The sequence below is a fragment of the Acomys russatus genome, chromosome 17 (genome assembly GCF_903995435.1).
Source record: "Acomys russatus chromosome 17, mAcoRus1.1, whole genome shotgun sequence".
NCBI lineage: Eukaryota > Metazoa > Chordata > Mammalia > Rodentia > Muridae > Acomys > Acomys russatus.
In genome coordinates, this window is record NC_067153.1 from 18,222,720 (window position 1) to 18,240,377 (window position 17,658).

At 42.0% G+C, this 17,658-nt stretch overlaps 1 protein-coding gene across 1 annotated transcript in view; it reads left to right on the forward strand.

Moving 5' to 3' along the window:
* Kcnq3 (potassium voltage-gated channel subfamily Q member 3) overlaps nucleotides 1-9,804 on the forward strand; it is a 287,398-nt gene extending 277,594 nt beyond the window's left edge. The window contains exons 11-15 of the mRNA XM_051159591.1: nucleotides 658-760; nucleotides 2,592-2,723; nucleotides 4,582-4,680; nucleotides 6,153-6,237; nucleotides 8,023-9,804. Coding sequence (XP_051015548.1) covers nucleotides 658-760; nucleotides 2,592-2,723; nucleotides 4,582-4,680; nucleotides 6,153-6,237; nucleotides 8,023-8,757 — 1,154 coding nt within the window. The 3' untranslated portion in view covers nucleotides 8,758-9,804. The remainder of the gene's footprint in view (nucleotides 1-657; nucleotides 761-2,591; nucleotides 2,724-4,581; nucleotides 4,681-6,152; nucleotides 6,238-8,022) is intronic.
* Nucleotides 9,805-17,658: the final 7,854 nt, after the last annotated feature.

Consider the following 17,658-nt stretch of genomic DNA (forward strand, 5'->3'; position numbering starts at 1 on the left):
TAAGGGCAGCCTTGATGATCCAGTTGTCATGGAGAGGCAGGTAAACAGCCATCTGGAAGTATACACACTATAGATAAATATATAAATATGGGGATGGAAGAGAGAAGTCAAAAAATACCCTGTGTGTTAAGTACAATAGAAACAGTGGCCTCATGCACCTCTGTCACTTGGCAGAAGCCAGGTCAAGGAGGAAACTATTGTCCTGAGGGTCTGAAGCCACCAAACCCTTGACATTCAATACATTGCTCCTTCCTCTAAAACTTCCAAGGCGTAAAAGCTCAGAAAGTGACCTCCCGACGTCTGAGCGGAAATACTGATAGGGCTGAAACCCCACTCGGGTCTGTCTGAGTGTGAGGCCCACACCTGTGCCTGTTACTGTTCATGTGATCACCCCCTGCCCCCACCTGCAGAGCTCACCTCAGTTACCTCCTAGTATTCTCCTCCATTCCAGCTCTGGCCTTCTCATGCTCCTAACTCAAACGGCTGGACCACAGAGTAGGGATGCAAAGTGGGATAAATGTGTTACAATGGGGGACCACAATGTGGCAATAAAGATGTGGGGTGAATAATATACATACTAGAGATTCTGGTTCCAGGGAGGTCTCTAAGATTCTCCACTTATGATGGACTACATTAACATATACGTCTCCCTCACAGATGCTGGGACAGGTGACCCCATGGCAGAAGACAGGGGTTATGGGAATGACTTCCTCATCGAAGACATGATCCCAACCCTAAAGGCTGCCATCCGAGCTGTCAGGTAATGGCCCTTCTCTCTCCTGAAATGAGTTCCCAGGCTCCAACTTCATGCCTATCATACATAGCTTGTCAAGTACCCTTGAACCGTGGGAAGAGGACAGATGCCTTAATTCAAGGAATGGCAACCCTCTTCTATAAAGTGCCCCCAGGACTCCATCTCAAGAGCTCAGCTTTGCCATCTTAGCACAGAAAGCCCCTCACAGCATAAGTGAGGGAGCAAGATTGCATTCCATTAGAACTCTCTGCTCAAACACAGACAGCAGGCTGATTTGCCTTTTGAGCCACCATTCAGTGGCTCCACTTCAAGTGAATCTAGGTAAAAGACAGGTGTACAACTGACATGAAATTTTTTTATCATGATGAGTAAGCTGGTCACCATGCCCAAATTGTCTTTAAGACAAAATGAACTTGAACTGTGTCATTCAAGAGACTCGTGCCAGTGGGAACTGGAAGGACCTGGCATGGGCAGAACCTCCTCACGTTATAAGTGTAAGCTTAGATTGGCACTGTGTACAGAAGGATGGAGACCTCAGAGGGCAGTAGCCTTTAAGAGTGGTGTTGATTTTCAGAGAAGACGAAGTGAAGATATCCCCATGTTGTATCAAAACTGTACAAACTCGCAGAAAGGAATCTTTTTAAGAAGCCCAGAGAAAATGAATTAGAAACTACAGATCTGGTTTGCTTTGGGATTGTCCCATTTGTTTGTTTGGGGATTTAGACAATGTAGTCTCATGCAGCCCTGGTTAACCACAAACTCCCGCTATATAGTTGCAGACGACCTTGACCTCTTGACCATTCTGTTTCTACTCTTAAGTGTTGGGGCTACAGACATGTAACACCATGCTTCACCACTCTTATTATTTGAATGTTGAATGTCTAAGCATGTGCACACCTGGTCCCCAGCACGTGGTGCTACTTTGGAAGACTGTTGAACATTCTGGTATGGGCCTAGGTAGGCAAAAGTAAGACTGTACAATGGGGAAGACACTTGAAGATGTATCGCTTCATCCCTGGTCTGTCTTGAGTTCTCTGTTTCCTAGTCTGTGATGTGAGCAAGCCACCTTGGGCTCTGGGTGGCACCAATTAGAGCTGCTTCCTCCTCCTCCTCTCCTTCCCCACCAGTTGATGTTCCCATGAAACTGTGAGTGAAAATAAACCTTTCCCTCCTAGGTCATTTCTGCTGGGTATTCTCTTGCAGCATTGAGAAATCTGACAAGCAATTTAGAGGAGGAAAAACCTCAGCCATCCTCAAATAGAAAGCACTGTGGCAGCGACAGCAACTAACCTTGTTGGCACCCAAGCCTGGCCCTGATCCAGCTCTAACATCTCAACCTATAAGATGTGGCATTCTCAGAGCCATGGCTGCTCCTTTGCAAATTGATCTATAAGAAGACTTGTCATTAGCCAGACATGGTGGCTCACACGTGTAATCCCACCAGGTGGATCTCTGAGTTCAAGGCCAGCTTGGTCCACAAAGTGAGTCCAGGACAGCCAAGGCTATACAGAGTAACCCTGTCTTGAAAAACCAAACAACAACAACAACAACAACAACAACAAAAACAAGTAAAGACTGGTCATAAGACACAATAATTAGTATCTTCTATGTGATGAATGTTCAACAACTTAGAAGTTCTTATTACAACAGTTGTATAATCGTGGCACTAGCCAGCTAATAGATGCAGAGGGACAGGGCCAGAATCCAAGGCTGGCACTCTGCCATCCAGGGGCTTTTTCATTTTCTTTTCTTCCCTGCCTCTACGGTTTGCTGGATGTGCACATGGTTTCCTTCATCGTCTGCTATGGTTGGCAAACTCCTCTCCTTTGCCTTACAGAATTCTACAATTCCGTCTGTATAAAAAAAAATTCAAGGAGACATTGAGGCCTTATGATGTGAAAGATGTGATTGAGCAGTATTCCGCCGGACATCTTGACATGCTTTCCAGGATAAAGTACCTCCAGACAAGGTAATACATTCAAATGGGAAAGGACTATGATCTCTCACCTACTCAGGAATCCAAGTCATGTGACTGTAGGGTATTAAGAGTCAGACATTCAGAAGTAATCTAAAATGAAGTAGAGAAACTTCAAAAACAGAAGTTCCTATCAAGCACTTTAAATATATGGACCAGCAATCTTTACTGTCAGACTCTAGTTTGGCATGGAATAGAGAGTAGTGGGACCATGGTGACTGTTAGTACAATTTTTCAAAGCTGTAAAGAAACCCTGATACATTGCCATGGCCAACATCAACTTCCTCATTGGCCTGATGGAGAAAAGAAGTCAGGTAAATGTCTTAACGATGGTGCTTTGGATAACTATAGGCCTCTGATCATCTAAACAGCTCAACAAATTTATTCTAAATGTAAAATTTCAACCACACTTCAAAATCTTAAATGTTATTCATAAAAGTGAAAATACAGAAAACGTCGGTGCCATTTATGGAGGTTATTTTTAGACAATGCCACCACTTTTATTGAGCTCCTAAGTACTTTACATATATGTATCTTATCCTTTAGTATCCCATAAGGCTTATCACATCACAGGTGCCATAATTCTAATGGGGAGACCAAAGCTATGAGGTGAGAAGAAAAACCCCAAATGGCTCTGTCAAGAAATTGAAAACAAAACAAATAAATAAATGTGTGTCACATATGAAGTCATCAAAAAAGTAGAAGATGAATTGAATTCTGCCTGGATCTGGCAATCATATAAACCAACGAGCAGCATGTGTATGATATTAGCACAGGAATAAGCACGTGTTTGCTCAGAAATACACATGGCACTCATGATGTAATTCTCTCATATGAGGGACCTGGAAAGAAAGTGACACAATTCAAAATCACATGGGCTTCTGCCTCCTCATCCAATTAATGTTTCTCTGCTGGCATATCTTCCTGACTTAGTAGAAGCACTGCACCATTGAGGTTGTTCTCACAAGTATATTTATTCATGATTTTTACTTGTCCTTTCCACAATGGTAGATAGCAAATCAGGTTCAATACCTACTGAACAAATACATGATGTATGCACAAATTGTCAGTCCTTCCAGGCTATTATCTATGCAAGTGTGGCTGTCTGAGAGGCAGAGGAAGACAACATGCTACCAATGACATGCCAGCCTTCAAAACTGTTAGGCAGTTTTAATGTTTACAGAATAGAACTGTTACACTGTCATGATTTTTGATAGTTATCAAGAAAGTGTATTTCTGGGGATTGTGGCTGGAGGTTGCCTGCCAAGATGATGAATTGCATAATCCCAGCCACACAGAAGGAGGGCTGCCTTCAAATAGTGTCTTGAGTGTCTGTTGGAAATTAAGCTGGTCTTACAGAGAAAAACGCGACCCAAGACTATTCCTGGATGCACCTCAATGGTGGTTCTGAGACACCCCAACCCCTACCTCTGCCCCTGCCCCACAAGATGATAGACATCTTCTATTGAGCTGCCATTTTATACAGATATGGAAACAGGGCACCAGAACTAGGGTTGAGCCATCCTTTCATGCAGAGCATCAAGGGTCTATGCTGCTAAAAATGGAACCTGGAGTCTGACAGTAGAACTTCTCTAATTAGGTAGTTCGGGGATGGACAAAAGAGTTAGAAGATGAGATACGCTTGCAACATACATGTGCCATTTACTGTAAGGAATAAAACATGACCACACATCCAAACTATGTGGGTTGTCTCCCTCTGGTACCTTGGATATGAGAAAATGTGCTTGTGGCCCCATTTGAATTAAGGAATGTAAGGATTTACTTTCTCAAAACAAAGCTTTGTTCAATCTAATCTCTTCTTTGGTTCTTCTTCTTCTTCTTCTTCTTTCAGAATAGATATGATTTTTACCCCTGGACCTCCATCCACTCCAAAACATAAGAAGTCTCAGAAAGGGTCAGCATTTACCTACCCATCCCAGCAGTCTCCAAGGTGGGGCTTGTGGTTGTGGACTGATGAACTGTTCAACACAAGGCCTGTGCAGTAAATCCATCCCCAAATCTCAGCTTGGGTACTTTATGTGGGTGAAATTGCCCCTCCCTCAAATAAAATGAACAGAGAGCTGGAAGGCTGGTATAGGTTGTGGCCACTTGAAAATCTTCTGTTCAGTGCACTTGGTGTTACTGTTCCAAGAACATGTTAGTGACACTTATTTCTGTGTTTTTTTTTTCAAATAGAAAATAACCAGTTTTCTGGCTATAAAACAAGAGGAGAGTTGGGGGTTTTGTTAATAAAAGAGAACATATTTAATGTTAGAGGACCTTATGCATTCTTGCTCAGCCCATTTGCTTTCTTCTGCATAGTATTCTAAGGGCTGACTGATACCCCTTCCATGTCAAAGAGAGAAAAGGCATTCAGAAAGAAATTTGGGGAACCACACCCTTCACAATAGCCACAACTAATACAAAGTATCATGAAGTACCTCTAACCAAGCAAGTCAAAGACCTGAATGACAAGAATTTCAAGTCTCTGAAGAAAGAAACTGAAGAAGATACTAGATAATGTAAAAATATTGGAATGAACTAGAACTTAGGCAGATAATAAGTGTACATATATATAAAATAGAGCCTTCCCTGACTCCTGGAAGCACCATTCTAGCACTGTTTTCCAAATGATGCTGGTGTTTACCGTTCTTTTTTTTTTTTTTTTTTTTTTTTTTTTTTTTTTTTTATTTATACCATTGGATTTTTTTTTTTTTTTTTTTTTTTTTTTTTTTTTTATTAATTTATTCTTGTTACATCTCAATGTTTATCCCATCCCTTGTATCCTCCCATTCCTCCCCCCCCCATTTTCCCATTATTCCCCTCGCCTATGACTGTTCTTGAGGGGGATTACGTCCCCCTATATATTCTCATAGGGTATCAAGTCTCTTCTTGGCTACTTGCTGTCCTTCCTCTGAGTGCCACCAGGTCTCCCCCTCCAGGGGACATGGTCAAATGTGAGGCACCAGAGTACGTGAGAAAGTCGTATCACACTCTCCACTCACACAAATCGGGAACAAGTGTTTACCGTTCTTAAAATGAGCCACGTGGAGTGTGCATGCCTACTCCGTAGAATTTCAGAGATCAGATAATTACTCCTTCATCCCCACAGAGGTAAGAACCCTGAGATTGAAAGGCCAAGGATGTTACTATAAAGGAATAAACACTCTAAGCATTGTTAGATACTTAGGAAACTTCCACACAAAGCAAAGCCTCCTTGGCTCCAGCTTCCAGTCTGTCTTCCCGTAGGAAGGTAAGCATGCATTCAACAGTCCTGACTAAGCATGCCAGAGGAACCACCTCCAGACTTTGTTAGCATGAGTGAGAACCATGGTCCTGTATGCATGGTCTCCTAAGCTGGAATGACCCTGCACAGTCAAAAACGAATGCAATGATCTTATGGAATTGTTGACTTTTCCTTAGGAATGAACCATATGTAGCCAGGGCAGGCACATCAGAAACTGAAGACCAAAGCATGATGGGAAAGTTTGTAAAAGTTGAAAGACAGGTAAGCCCTTATTTTCCCTCACCCAGAAGATAATATATAAACTTACTTTCTCTTCCTTTTTCAATTTATTTGGTCTTATTTCATATGTATAAGTGTTTTGACTGCATATGTATGTGCAACACGCCCATGACTGATTCCTACAGAGGTCCATGGAACTAGAGTTCTAGATGGTTTTGAGCCACTATGTGGATGCTGGGAACCAAGCCCAGGTCATCCACCAGAATGGCACTTGTTCATAACTGCCAAGCCATCCTTCCAACTCCATAGAACTGATTTTCAGGTGCCATTATTTCATATGGAGATAAGGCATAATAAATATCACCTGCCTCTAAAAATATATAGAAAAAGAAAGATAGTGGAAATTAATTCCCTGGTTTCACTTTTCCTGGCTGGGTGATCTCTCACAAGTTAATTACTGTTTTGACCCTTCGATTTACTTGTCTGTCATATAGGCAATTAAATACATCACAAAGTTTGCTGTGAGGGTTAAATGAGCATGTGAATTGCTTAGAAGGTGAGCTAGTGCCAAGTGAGTAGTCAATCAACTGATGGTCACTGTTGTCCACGTGTACCACGGCACTTCCTTTAAAAATGTTAGTTCTCTTCCCATCATTTCATGTTACTTTCTGTTCTCTTTTGCTCTAGTCCCAATCTGTGGGTGACCTTCATGAGGAGGCCTCACCCAGGGCCAAATTATGGGTGAGGGTCATTCAGGGTGCAAAAAGAGGCTCAAGTAATCTACCCCGTGTAGCAGCTCATCTCTGTAGTCCAGTAGATTAATTACTCCATTATTTTCCTCCAGGACTCATATCAATCCTTTTTACCCATCACCTAAAATTAAATCCATGTCATGTAGGGGAAGTGAGAGAAATTTCAATGACGGACCTCTTGCCTCTTCTTTTTGATGTAACTTAGAATCCTGGTCCTTGTGTTTACTAGCTCTATGACCTTTCACAGATTATGTCACCTCTCTGGTCACTACTTCATCATGTGTGAAACAGAAATCACACATGTACCTTGTAAGGCTGTGGGAATTAAGTCAATAAAATACATGAAATAAAGTCACATGTCTGCTGCTTAAGTATTCCTTAAAACTGTGGCTCAGATGGACCTCACAAATCTCACAACCTCATCCATTTAATGAGGCTATTCACTTACCTGACGTGGTGAGCTGTGAACTGTCAGGGAGGGAATCTCACACACACACACAACTGCACAGACTTGTGTGTGTGCACAAATGTGGATTGTCAAGGGAGGAACATCTCGCTCATGGAGAGGTGCACACACTTGTGCATGTGTGCTCACAAACACTCCAATGTATGAATGGCATACCCAAAACAGGAGCAGCTTCCATCATTCCTGAAGATCTCTATGGGATCTCTAGGTCTGTAAAACTCCATAATTGCTGACACTGCTCTCCAGGGCTTTATGTTACCAAGTATTAATAACAGATACTAACAGCCTTATATGCTTTCATATGAGGCAATTCACACAAAACAAGAACCCCGACTCCTTGACTGAATGGGAGTACCATCTTCTCGGGGGTGGGACAATGAAGGCCTGTAGCACTTATTCTCAAGCCGTCTTTGGCTCTAGCGACATCCTTACTTGTGTATTTCTAGATGAATGTTACTATGTCTATGGGTCTTCTAGCAGGAGGCATGGAGTCAGGTGTAGCTGCTTTTATCACTGACTTGCAAAACACCCCTTCAGAAAAGCAACAGCATAGGGACTGTGGCCCTCATCCCCAGAGAAGTAGTGATTTCAGGTACTTGTATTTTCCAGGTTCATGACATGGGGAAGAAGCTGGACTTCCTTGTGGACATGCATATGCAGCATATGGAACGCCTGCATGTGCATGTGACAGAATACTGCCCGACTAAGGGGGCCTCCTCCCCAGCAGAAGGAGAGAAGAAGGAGGACAACAGGTATTCTGATTTGAAAAACATCATCTGCAACTACTCAGAGACAGGCCCCCCCGACCCTCCCTACAGCTTCCACCAGGTGCCCATCGACAGAGTTGGCCCCTATGGGTTTTTTGCACATGACCCTGTGAATGTGACCCGAGGGGGACCCAGTTCTACAAAGGCTCAGGCCACCCTTCCCTCCTCGGGAAGTACATATGCAGAGAGACCCACAGTCTTGCCCATCTTGACTCTTCTGGACTCATGTGTGAGCTACCACTCACAGACAGAACTGCAAGGGCCCTATTCGGACCACATCTCACCCCGCCAGAGACGCAGCGTCACTAGGGACAGTGACACGCCTCTGTCCCTCATGTCTGTCAACCACGAGGAACTGGAGCGGTCTCCAAGTGGCTTCAGCATCTCCCAAGACAGAGATGATTATGTGTTTGGCCCCAGTGGGGGATCGAGCTGGATGAGGGAGAAGAGGTACCTGGCTGAGGGGGAAACGGACACAGACACAGACCCCTTCACACCCAGTGGTTCCATGCCTCTGTCATCCACCGGGGATGGTATTTCTGATTCCGTATGGACCCCTTCCAACAAGCCCACTTAGGAGGGGTCACTGGCTGACTCCTGGTACTGTAGACAGACTTTGTACAGCTTACTTACTCTCTCACATCTAGTGCTTACAGTGGGGACTCCAGTGGCTATGTCAAGCGCATGCATGTGCGCAGTGGCTTCCCCTGCAAGCAGGGGCTTCTCAAGGCCTTCTTCCTCCCCATGTCACTGCAACAAAGTCGCTTCCTTTTCAGCATGGTTTGCATGACTTGACACTATATAAAAGGCACTGTTAATCTCTTCTAGATACACATTTATCTGCTCTCCTTACTTTTAATGGTGATTGAACAAGTACAGGGAGACTTATTGATGAGCTGTGCTGTTTGTTTGGTTGGCTGGTTTGGGTTTTGATTTGGATAAACTGAGAACATAGTTTACATTATTTCTAGGCTCACTTCCCTTTTGTGTAAAATGCTCCAGTTAATTAGCTATTTTATAAGGCAAGGAGATCATTTTCTCAACCAAAAACATAACTGCATTACAGTGAGGCTCTCTACTGAGCAAACAGGAGAACTGGAATAAGATAGTCAATCAAACCCTAAAGCCAAGATTTTTTAAAAAATTATTTCACAAAAGGAAGGCTGGCAAAAGTATTTAAAATCTCCGAAGAGGACTTGGTCTACCATTGTTCAGTACTGTGCCTCAGTTTCCTCACCTATAAGATGCTGGTGATCCAAAATATAACATCACATGTGTTATGGATTGGTGAGGAGAAATCTTACACACACACACATACCACAGACACATAAAAATAGTTCCCAATTTATGTAGCCAAAGATATTGAAATTTACCAGAAGTGGAATGCCCCTCTAGGCAGGAGCTAAATTCGGTGACTTCAAAATGAAATTCCAACTCATTCTTCTGCCTTGCCTGTACTTGAATCCAGAGTGGAACTTAGAATCAAAGGCAATTATTTGTACATGTCCTCTATTTAAGAGTGAAAAGTTCTGGCTACAAGTCCAGTGACATACCTTGAGAGACTTCATTGTCTTATGGAGAGTAAGTACTTCAAACCTCCACCTAAATACTCACTCCTTGCCTCAGTCTCTCCTCACACTATCCCATTTGCAAACTGGGATCCAGAAGTCATGCCAAGACACCAGTACCCTCTTCCCGTGGGATGTAATCCCCGCTCTTTATTCAAGAGAGGAGATTGTCTGCTCTGAGTGCAAGGGATGCCCACTTGATGCTTTATAAGCCCAGGGTGGGGAATACAAGCTAGTTATAAATATACAAATAGGAAGACTTCCTAGAATCACCCACTTGCACCCCTCCAGATTTTTTTCAATGAAAATACTAGAACCACACAAAGTCAATAAGAGCTGCTGATGTGTCAGTCAACAGCCTTGAAATCTCTGCCCCTCTGCAGAAGGGTTGATGTTAAGCACAAGCCACCATGTGGCCTCTTAGGAGATTTTGCTACTTGCTAAAAACCTGATAGAAAAGTTTAGACTGGCTTCTCTTGCTGCATCTGTACATCACAGCATTAGTGTCTCTGTCTTCTCATGCATCTAAACACTGGTTTTAAATGGTTCCCATGGTGATCATCCAGATGATGGAAATACCCTAAATAAGTGTTTGAATGCAATTGTCATCAGTGCCGTTGCTGTGTTGTCAAGAGCCATAAATACCATGGCAGAAATCTAGTTGATGTTTTCATCCATTCCCACTGTTAGTGTTCTTCCCTGTGTTGGGGAGAGACTCCTCAGATTGGTTTCTTTCAATTTGCATGCTGATTGACCCTCTACAAAGCACTGAGACTACAGTAATGATGAAATCTTGTGCCCTGACTATAGGAGTTTAAACCCAAAGCCTGAAGTTCCATGAGTGATGGTAAGCACTGGGAATGATAGATAATTCATGGATGGGATCATGCATGGATATATGGTTAGTGACCTTTAAGTCCAAGGCACACATATCAGAGGTAAAGTTTTTTGTTACGGTTTTCAAGTTGATTTTCTGGTGATCTGAAAGACAAAGGATATGGAACTGCTCCTCCAGCTCTTTAAATATGACTTAAGTGGTGCCATTGGGGTTATAATCCAAGAAAAATTGCACTTCTTCCTGGAGACTTGGTTCTACCCAGAACTTTTTTTTTCACCAGGAATAGCTATGCCACCTAGCACCTAGCACCTAACATAAACTATGCCTTATGTGCATGAGTTATCAGAAAGAAAATAGATGGGGAAGAAAGAAGAGTATTCACCACATGGTTTCCCCAACACAGTCACAATTCTTTCACAACATCTAGCATCAGTATTTTTTCAGGAGTTCAATGGAGTTCTTGGCCAAGAATTCTTTGAACTAGAACTTGCATTATTTTCTAAGCAAGCTATAAGTGAGCAGCCTTGCCCTCTTGGTGATTCAAAATCAGAGTGGCAGAAATTAGAGTGGCAAGAATTAGTTTTGAGTTGATCGCCAGCTTAGTAGACATCTAGTTAGCTCTGTATCAAGTAGGCACAGTCAAATACATATTGCACAAAAGACCAATACTAAGAACCTTAAGAGCTGATCCTTCTCATCTTAGAAATCAAACAGAGGAAAGATGATTTGGAGCCCTGCTATTGTAACAGCCTTGAAAACAACCTAGACCAAACAACCAAATGTACTCCATCTGACTCTATCGATACATTCACTGTATGGTTGCCAAAGCTGGCACTGAGGTTGCAGAAGTCTGGTCCTGGGGTTGAAATGTCAATGTGTGCTTCATAAAGATCTTTCATAAGACAAAAGAATCTCAGGACAAAATAATTGAAAATAATTGCATAGTGTGTATGGGAAAGCATACCAGTAGCTTTGCAGCTTGCCTAGGAAGTCGCAGCAGTTTTGGCAGAAACCCAGAAATACTGGCAAATTAATTATATCACCAAAACCAGGAATGGTTTTCTCAGGTAAAAGGATGGTCACATTATATGTATTTGACTGCCATAAGCAACAATTATGCATCATCTGTCTACTCTGTACAAAGCAGTTCCAAGACATTATAGCTCAAGAGCAAAAACCCATAGAAAACAGCAACAACACAATCCACTCTCAATTTGCCAAATCATACTCATAATTTCATGCAACTCTGAGAGTATAACAAAGAAATATTCACTTGCTTATCAATTTAGCAAGATGTTCTAGAGATCCCTGAATACCAGGAATTATGCAACAGAAATTCAGAGAACAAAAAGCCACTTTCTGCTATGAGAAAGCTGGTGACCTCAACTGTTAATGGTCTTCTTAGACTCTTCCTACCTGATTTTGTTGCTGCAAACAGCAGTCCACCAACATGAATGCTCCCAACACAGAAGAGAGTGGAAGCAAAAGCATTAAATATAAGTGACAATGATCCTGTCACCTTTAGAAGGGCAAAGTTCATTGACTGGGGGCTTTGTATTTGGGTACATTGTTGAGGACCATATAACACCAAATAAACAGTGTAAGCTCCTGGGCTCTGAAGAAGGTTCCTGGAGAAAAGAGCTTTCTTCAGCCACACTGGAGGTGGGACAAGTAGCTGGGACATCTGTTTCCCCATATTGACCAAAAAGGGCCTGGCACAGGCCATGACACTTGTGTGTGAAAAGAGAGAACTTGCTTTGCCTGTGAGAACCTGTAGATCAAAGTCTTTGGAGGAAAGAGAAGAAATGCTCTCAGTAGTCAACTATACTTTCAACAGAGCTGCAGGATAGACCCTGGTACCCACAACCCATTGCTACTCCACATGATGCTGCATAGAATAAATGCTCTTTGGTTCTCATGAATATGTAGCCCCCAAGGTATCAGGGACCACAGAGATATTCTTAGCTTTTGGAGTTTTGGGATATCCCTAAGAATTTGTCTTCATTTGTCTTCAAAATCATGCTATTTCCAGCCTGAGCTTTAACCTACATATGCTTTCTGCATCCAAAAACACACAAAATTCTCATGCTGTTTTGCACAGTTCAAAACCAAGCCATCTTTACCCTGAACAGGGCAGCAGGTAGCAGCTCAGTGGTTCCCAGCTTTAGAAATGCTAGGAGTCAGAATACCTATGTAGCTTTCATAAGTCCAGAAACCATGAAAGATCATAGTGTCAAACAAATGAAAAAGATATAGAGATGACTTGTATACAAGTTAGAGTTTGGAAACACTCAGAACTAACTATTTCTATCTATGTTAAATTTCAAGACAATCAATTATGTATAAAGCCCTTAGTGCAGTGACTGGCCCATACAAAAAGTGTTAATAATTATTTATATCTGTTTTTACAATATGTGTAGACTCCAATACATTGGCTAGTGACATTACCTATGGACTCTACACCAGAAAATATTTTTTTAAGAAAAAAAAAAAAGCTGGTTGAGATATAATCCAAATTATTGCATGATAAAACTAGGAATTTTTTCAGTTGCTCTTTAATTATGTACCTATCTACAACTAAGCATTGTTATTTTTCCCATTAAAATGTTCAAGATAAGGGATGCTGGAAAGAGCATTAAGAATGCTGGTTCCCGGTGGCTGGCAGTGAAAGTGCTACTGGACAAAGATTGCAAGATGTAGCAATGTTTTTTAAGCATGGCTAATTAAATATGAAAAAGAACTAATTTAATATTAAAAGAAAGTCAACTGTGCCATGGTGGCTACCAAGTAGCAGCATTGCCATGAATGGGACGTTTTCAGGAAGAAGATCCAAACTTATTCGAATTCTTCATTGAAGATATGGTCTCAGCCTTCAGCCTCTCAACTTCAGTATCCCTCTAGGGTCAGACATAGTTCAACAGAACTGAGGAGATGTAATTTCACAGATTCTAAACTGCGCAGAGCAAGAAATCCATCAGCCATTCTTTTAGGGCAGGACATAAATGTTCAGAGATCAGGAGGCTTTAACCAGGTGTCATGGTGATTAAAATGCCGATTGGTTGAGTAGCAGAGTGGTCCTAGGTCTCAGGTCTCCTGACTCCTGGTCCAGATGTTAAGAAACAAGTAGAGTTTCCAGTGACCCTGGAAGATACATGAAAGTTTCTGCCACCCTTAAGATACAACTGAACCAGAAACATTATTGGAGACTTCACTCTATCTCTAGGACATAAGAATGATGCCCCGATGTCATAAAAATGTCCCTTCTTCTGAATGCCTCATAGTCAAAGGGTTCAGGGAAACCTCCTGCTGGTGTGCACAGTTAGGCAAAGACCATAGAACAGCCTTTTAACCGTGTGCTTGACCATATCCATCCTTCTGACTATTCCTGCCTCGGCCACAGCTGGAAGGTGTACCTGTTTGCCTCATCCCTTGGACTCATTTCATTCCACTCACACCTTGAGCTGCATCCTCAGATACAGGCCACCTGAATGGGACTTCCCCATAGGCTTGATTTAAGTAGGGCCTGATTTCTTTGGGACTCTGACTGGCCACAAACTTCCAGTTCTACCTAAGGTGACTATGTGAACTAGAATAGCTGAGTGTTGTCTAAGCATGCCTGGTTCCCCTCACTTTACCTTAGGGGATGCTCATGCTTGCAGCTTCATAGACAAGTACCCTATGGGCCTTTGCCAAAAGCTGCATTGAATCCATTATTCTTAAAAACATATCATGTCTGTGTAACTGTGATAACACTTTAGGGAATAAATTGTTCTCTCATGACTCGTGCAGATCTCTAGAGTTTCCGTTTGGGATGTGCTTACATTTGCCAGAATTTGACAGTGCTCCCCCCAAAAATCTGCATTAAACCCACTGGTAAGATAGGATGTCTTAGCAATCTTGCTTTGAGCTGATCCAAAAGCTCCTGAAAGAATCAAAGAGACAAGTGCCACATTATGGGCTGTGTTTAGTTGACTGGATTATTTCAAAGATTGTCATTCTGCCTGAGATTTCCCCTGTCCCTCTTAATAACACTCCTTTGAGATTGAAATAAGTGCCAGGAAAGAATAGTAATTTTTTGACATAGTATATGAAAAAAGAGATCTATGTAAACCTGAGGATGGCTTAAAATTAATTAACCAAACCTTGCCTTGTGCCTAGGACTGTATCAGACTACAATTGGAAACCTAACATTTATGAAAATGAGATAAAGTTTGATTTCTTTTATTATTTATTTATTTATTTATTTATTTATTTATTTATTCACTTTACCTCCTGGTCGTAGTCCCATTCCTCTCCTGCTCTCAGTCATACCCTCCTTCCCTCTACCCCATCATCCCTAGGCTATTCCTCAGAAAAGGTGAGCCCCCCCCCCCTTCGCATCCATCCCAGCTCATCAAGTGCTCTGTTCTCCAGCTCTGGCCAGAAAATTGAGGTCTGGGATAGGAACAGCTCCTCCTAAGTTCTCCTTAGGAGTTGGACGCATGAAGCATAACAGTTCTCTATATTGCCTGCATGCTGTATCCTTAGCGTGAACCCACAGTGTTGGGCTTAGTGTTGGCTGCACAGAAATTGAAGCCGAGAGAAAAATAGCTGCCTTGACGTCACATAGTGCAGGAGAAAGAGCTGAGATTTTATACAAAGCCATGGACCTCAAAACCTTCTTCTACGCCTGCTCTTACCCAAGTCTCCCAGAGCAGTAGAAATGCTACCCAGTCAGGCCCTGTGGTCCCCAAGAAGACTTCTCCCTCCTCTGCACAGTTAGCTTTCCAGTGAAATGATCACAGAGCCGCCCATGCCCTGGAGAGAAGAGGTACCGTGTCAGCGGTTCCTTTGGCTATTCAGCAGGTCCTTTGACTGTTTTACAATCCGGCTGTCGGAGGCAGAAAGTGATGCCACATAAATTATTCAGACAGTTCACATTGGAGTCCATTAGCCCTTGGAGTTTGGTGGCCACAGATATTCCCACAAACACCCTTTGTCCTCTTTCCCCACAGATCCTCTGTCACTGTATTTATCTGAATGAGTCCAACAATGTCACTGGCTCAGCTGGCTCTCATCTTCTGTCTCTAGACTGTATCTTTATTTCAGGGTTTTGAAATTTTGCAGACATAAACGAGTCTTTTAAAAAAATGTTCTCTGAGAGGCCAAAAGTGCAGATCAATTGAGTCTCCATTTTTAAATATTAAGAGAGCAAGAATCTGCATGGACACCAAATAGACCTCCTAACTGGGCCATTCTTTACCCTTGTGAATCTATTTCCAGGGAACGGGAGACCAGTTCCACCCTTCAGCCCCACTGAGGACTAAGTAGATGATTTGGACAGCCCTTCAGTCAAATAGCAGACCCAGCTGTTAGAGAGAGAAAACCTGTGCCAGGTTCTGAAAAGCCAGTTTAGGATGGATACACGTTATCTGATTTGCCAGTCCTTCCTGTTTAAAAAAAAAAGTCTCTCTCTTGCCTAAGATGGGCTTTGACTATGCCTCCCTTTCCGAGATGCAGCAGTGATGACAAACACCTACATGGAAGAACAAATTGAGGTTTCCAATGACATAAACCACTGTATTTTATTTTAGGTTGTATATTCTTTCACCCCCTTTTATGGCATAGAATTCTGGTGCCTTGCTCCCTGGATTTGTCTCTGTGCTATGAGTAGGCTTTCCACATTCTGGCTTACACGGGAACACAACTATTCCACAAGTGCCCTTTAGTGCTCTTTATAATATGGTTTCCTGTAATTTTTAAACTGTATGTGTAATTTATATTCTGGCTCTGTCCAATATTTGACAACTTTAATAGGTTGATTTCCATATATATTATGCAAACAATTCTTACCTGATTTTTTTATGTTCTATCTCAAAATCAATAAAGATTGCACCACTTATTAATAAATAGACGTTTCAATGATTCTGTGAAAAAGGTGTTTCCAAAATGCTTCAGAACAGTTCTTTGGGGTTGTGTTACAGAGGGTCAAAGACACTGCTTGATGTTACAGAAAAATCTTAAAATTATTCATGGCCTAATCCAACAAAGATTTATTCCTCGTCCAACTGTAAGTCTGTTGTAGACTATCTCAATGGTTAAGAGTGATGCAAAGATTTGGGGTTCCAGCATACCTGGAACCCAGTTCCTTCCAGCCACCAAGGGGATCCAGGAAATGAGAAAATGTAAAAGTCATACCATTGTCTGTCTGGGATTCAATGACTAGTCCTTTCTAGTTACATTTTCACTGGCTAGACTTAGTCACATGTTACTAACAAGTCTGCTAGGGATGCTGGGATATGTAGTCTTCAGTAGAGTTCAGGGTGAAAACTGGCATCAAAGCTAAAAACTTACCCTAGAAATGACTAGAATTACAAATATATACATGACAATGATTTTTTTACAAAATTTGGCAAAAGTTTTATTACTAATGGTGTGATTTCAAATCAGAATATATTAATTCTCAGCTGTGAATTGGGATATTAGTGAGTACATGAAGGCATGGGCCAATTGTCTAACTCTGTCTCCTAAACATTTGGATATTTATGATCCTTGCTTATATAACATTCTTGTTTTTTTGTGTCCAAACTCTATTCACTTCTGTTTAAAAAAAAAAACAGCTTGTTTATTACTTAAGAGCCATTCACTAGAGGTCTACCCTACGCCAAGCATTTGAGGTACACTGTTTCATTCACCACCTAATAGCAGGATTAAGTTGTCACGAAGATCACTTCAAATCAATGGCATGTGTAGTGATGGTGGCAATCAGGAGTATGTGGACACACTAAGAAAGGTGCTTGCCCATAGTACAATTACAGGAGTTCTCCTTAGAGAAAATGAGTCCTCAATGGAATACGCAAAGACGATTTAGCAAAGCTACATGGGATGAGGATTTTAAGAGCTGAAACGTATGAGAGAAAGTGAGTTTTATTGAAAGTCGAGTCCTTCTCATGATATCCTTTGTCTATGGTAAGCAATTTCGTGGTATGTATAGTCTTGGGAAGACTGGGAGCAAGTGTAAGAGAGATGGTGTGCTTGGGATGCAGCATTGGGGAAGCAACGAGGCCAGGAAGACAAAGCTTTTCAGGCTTAT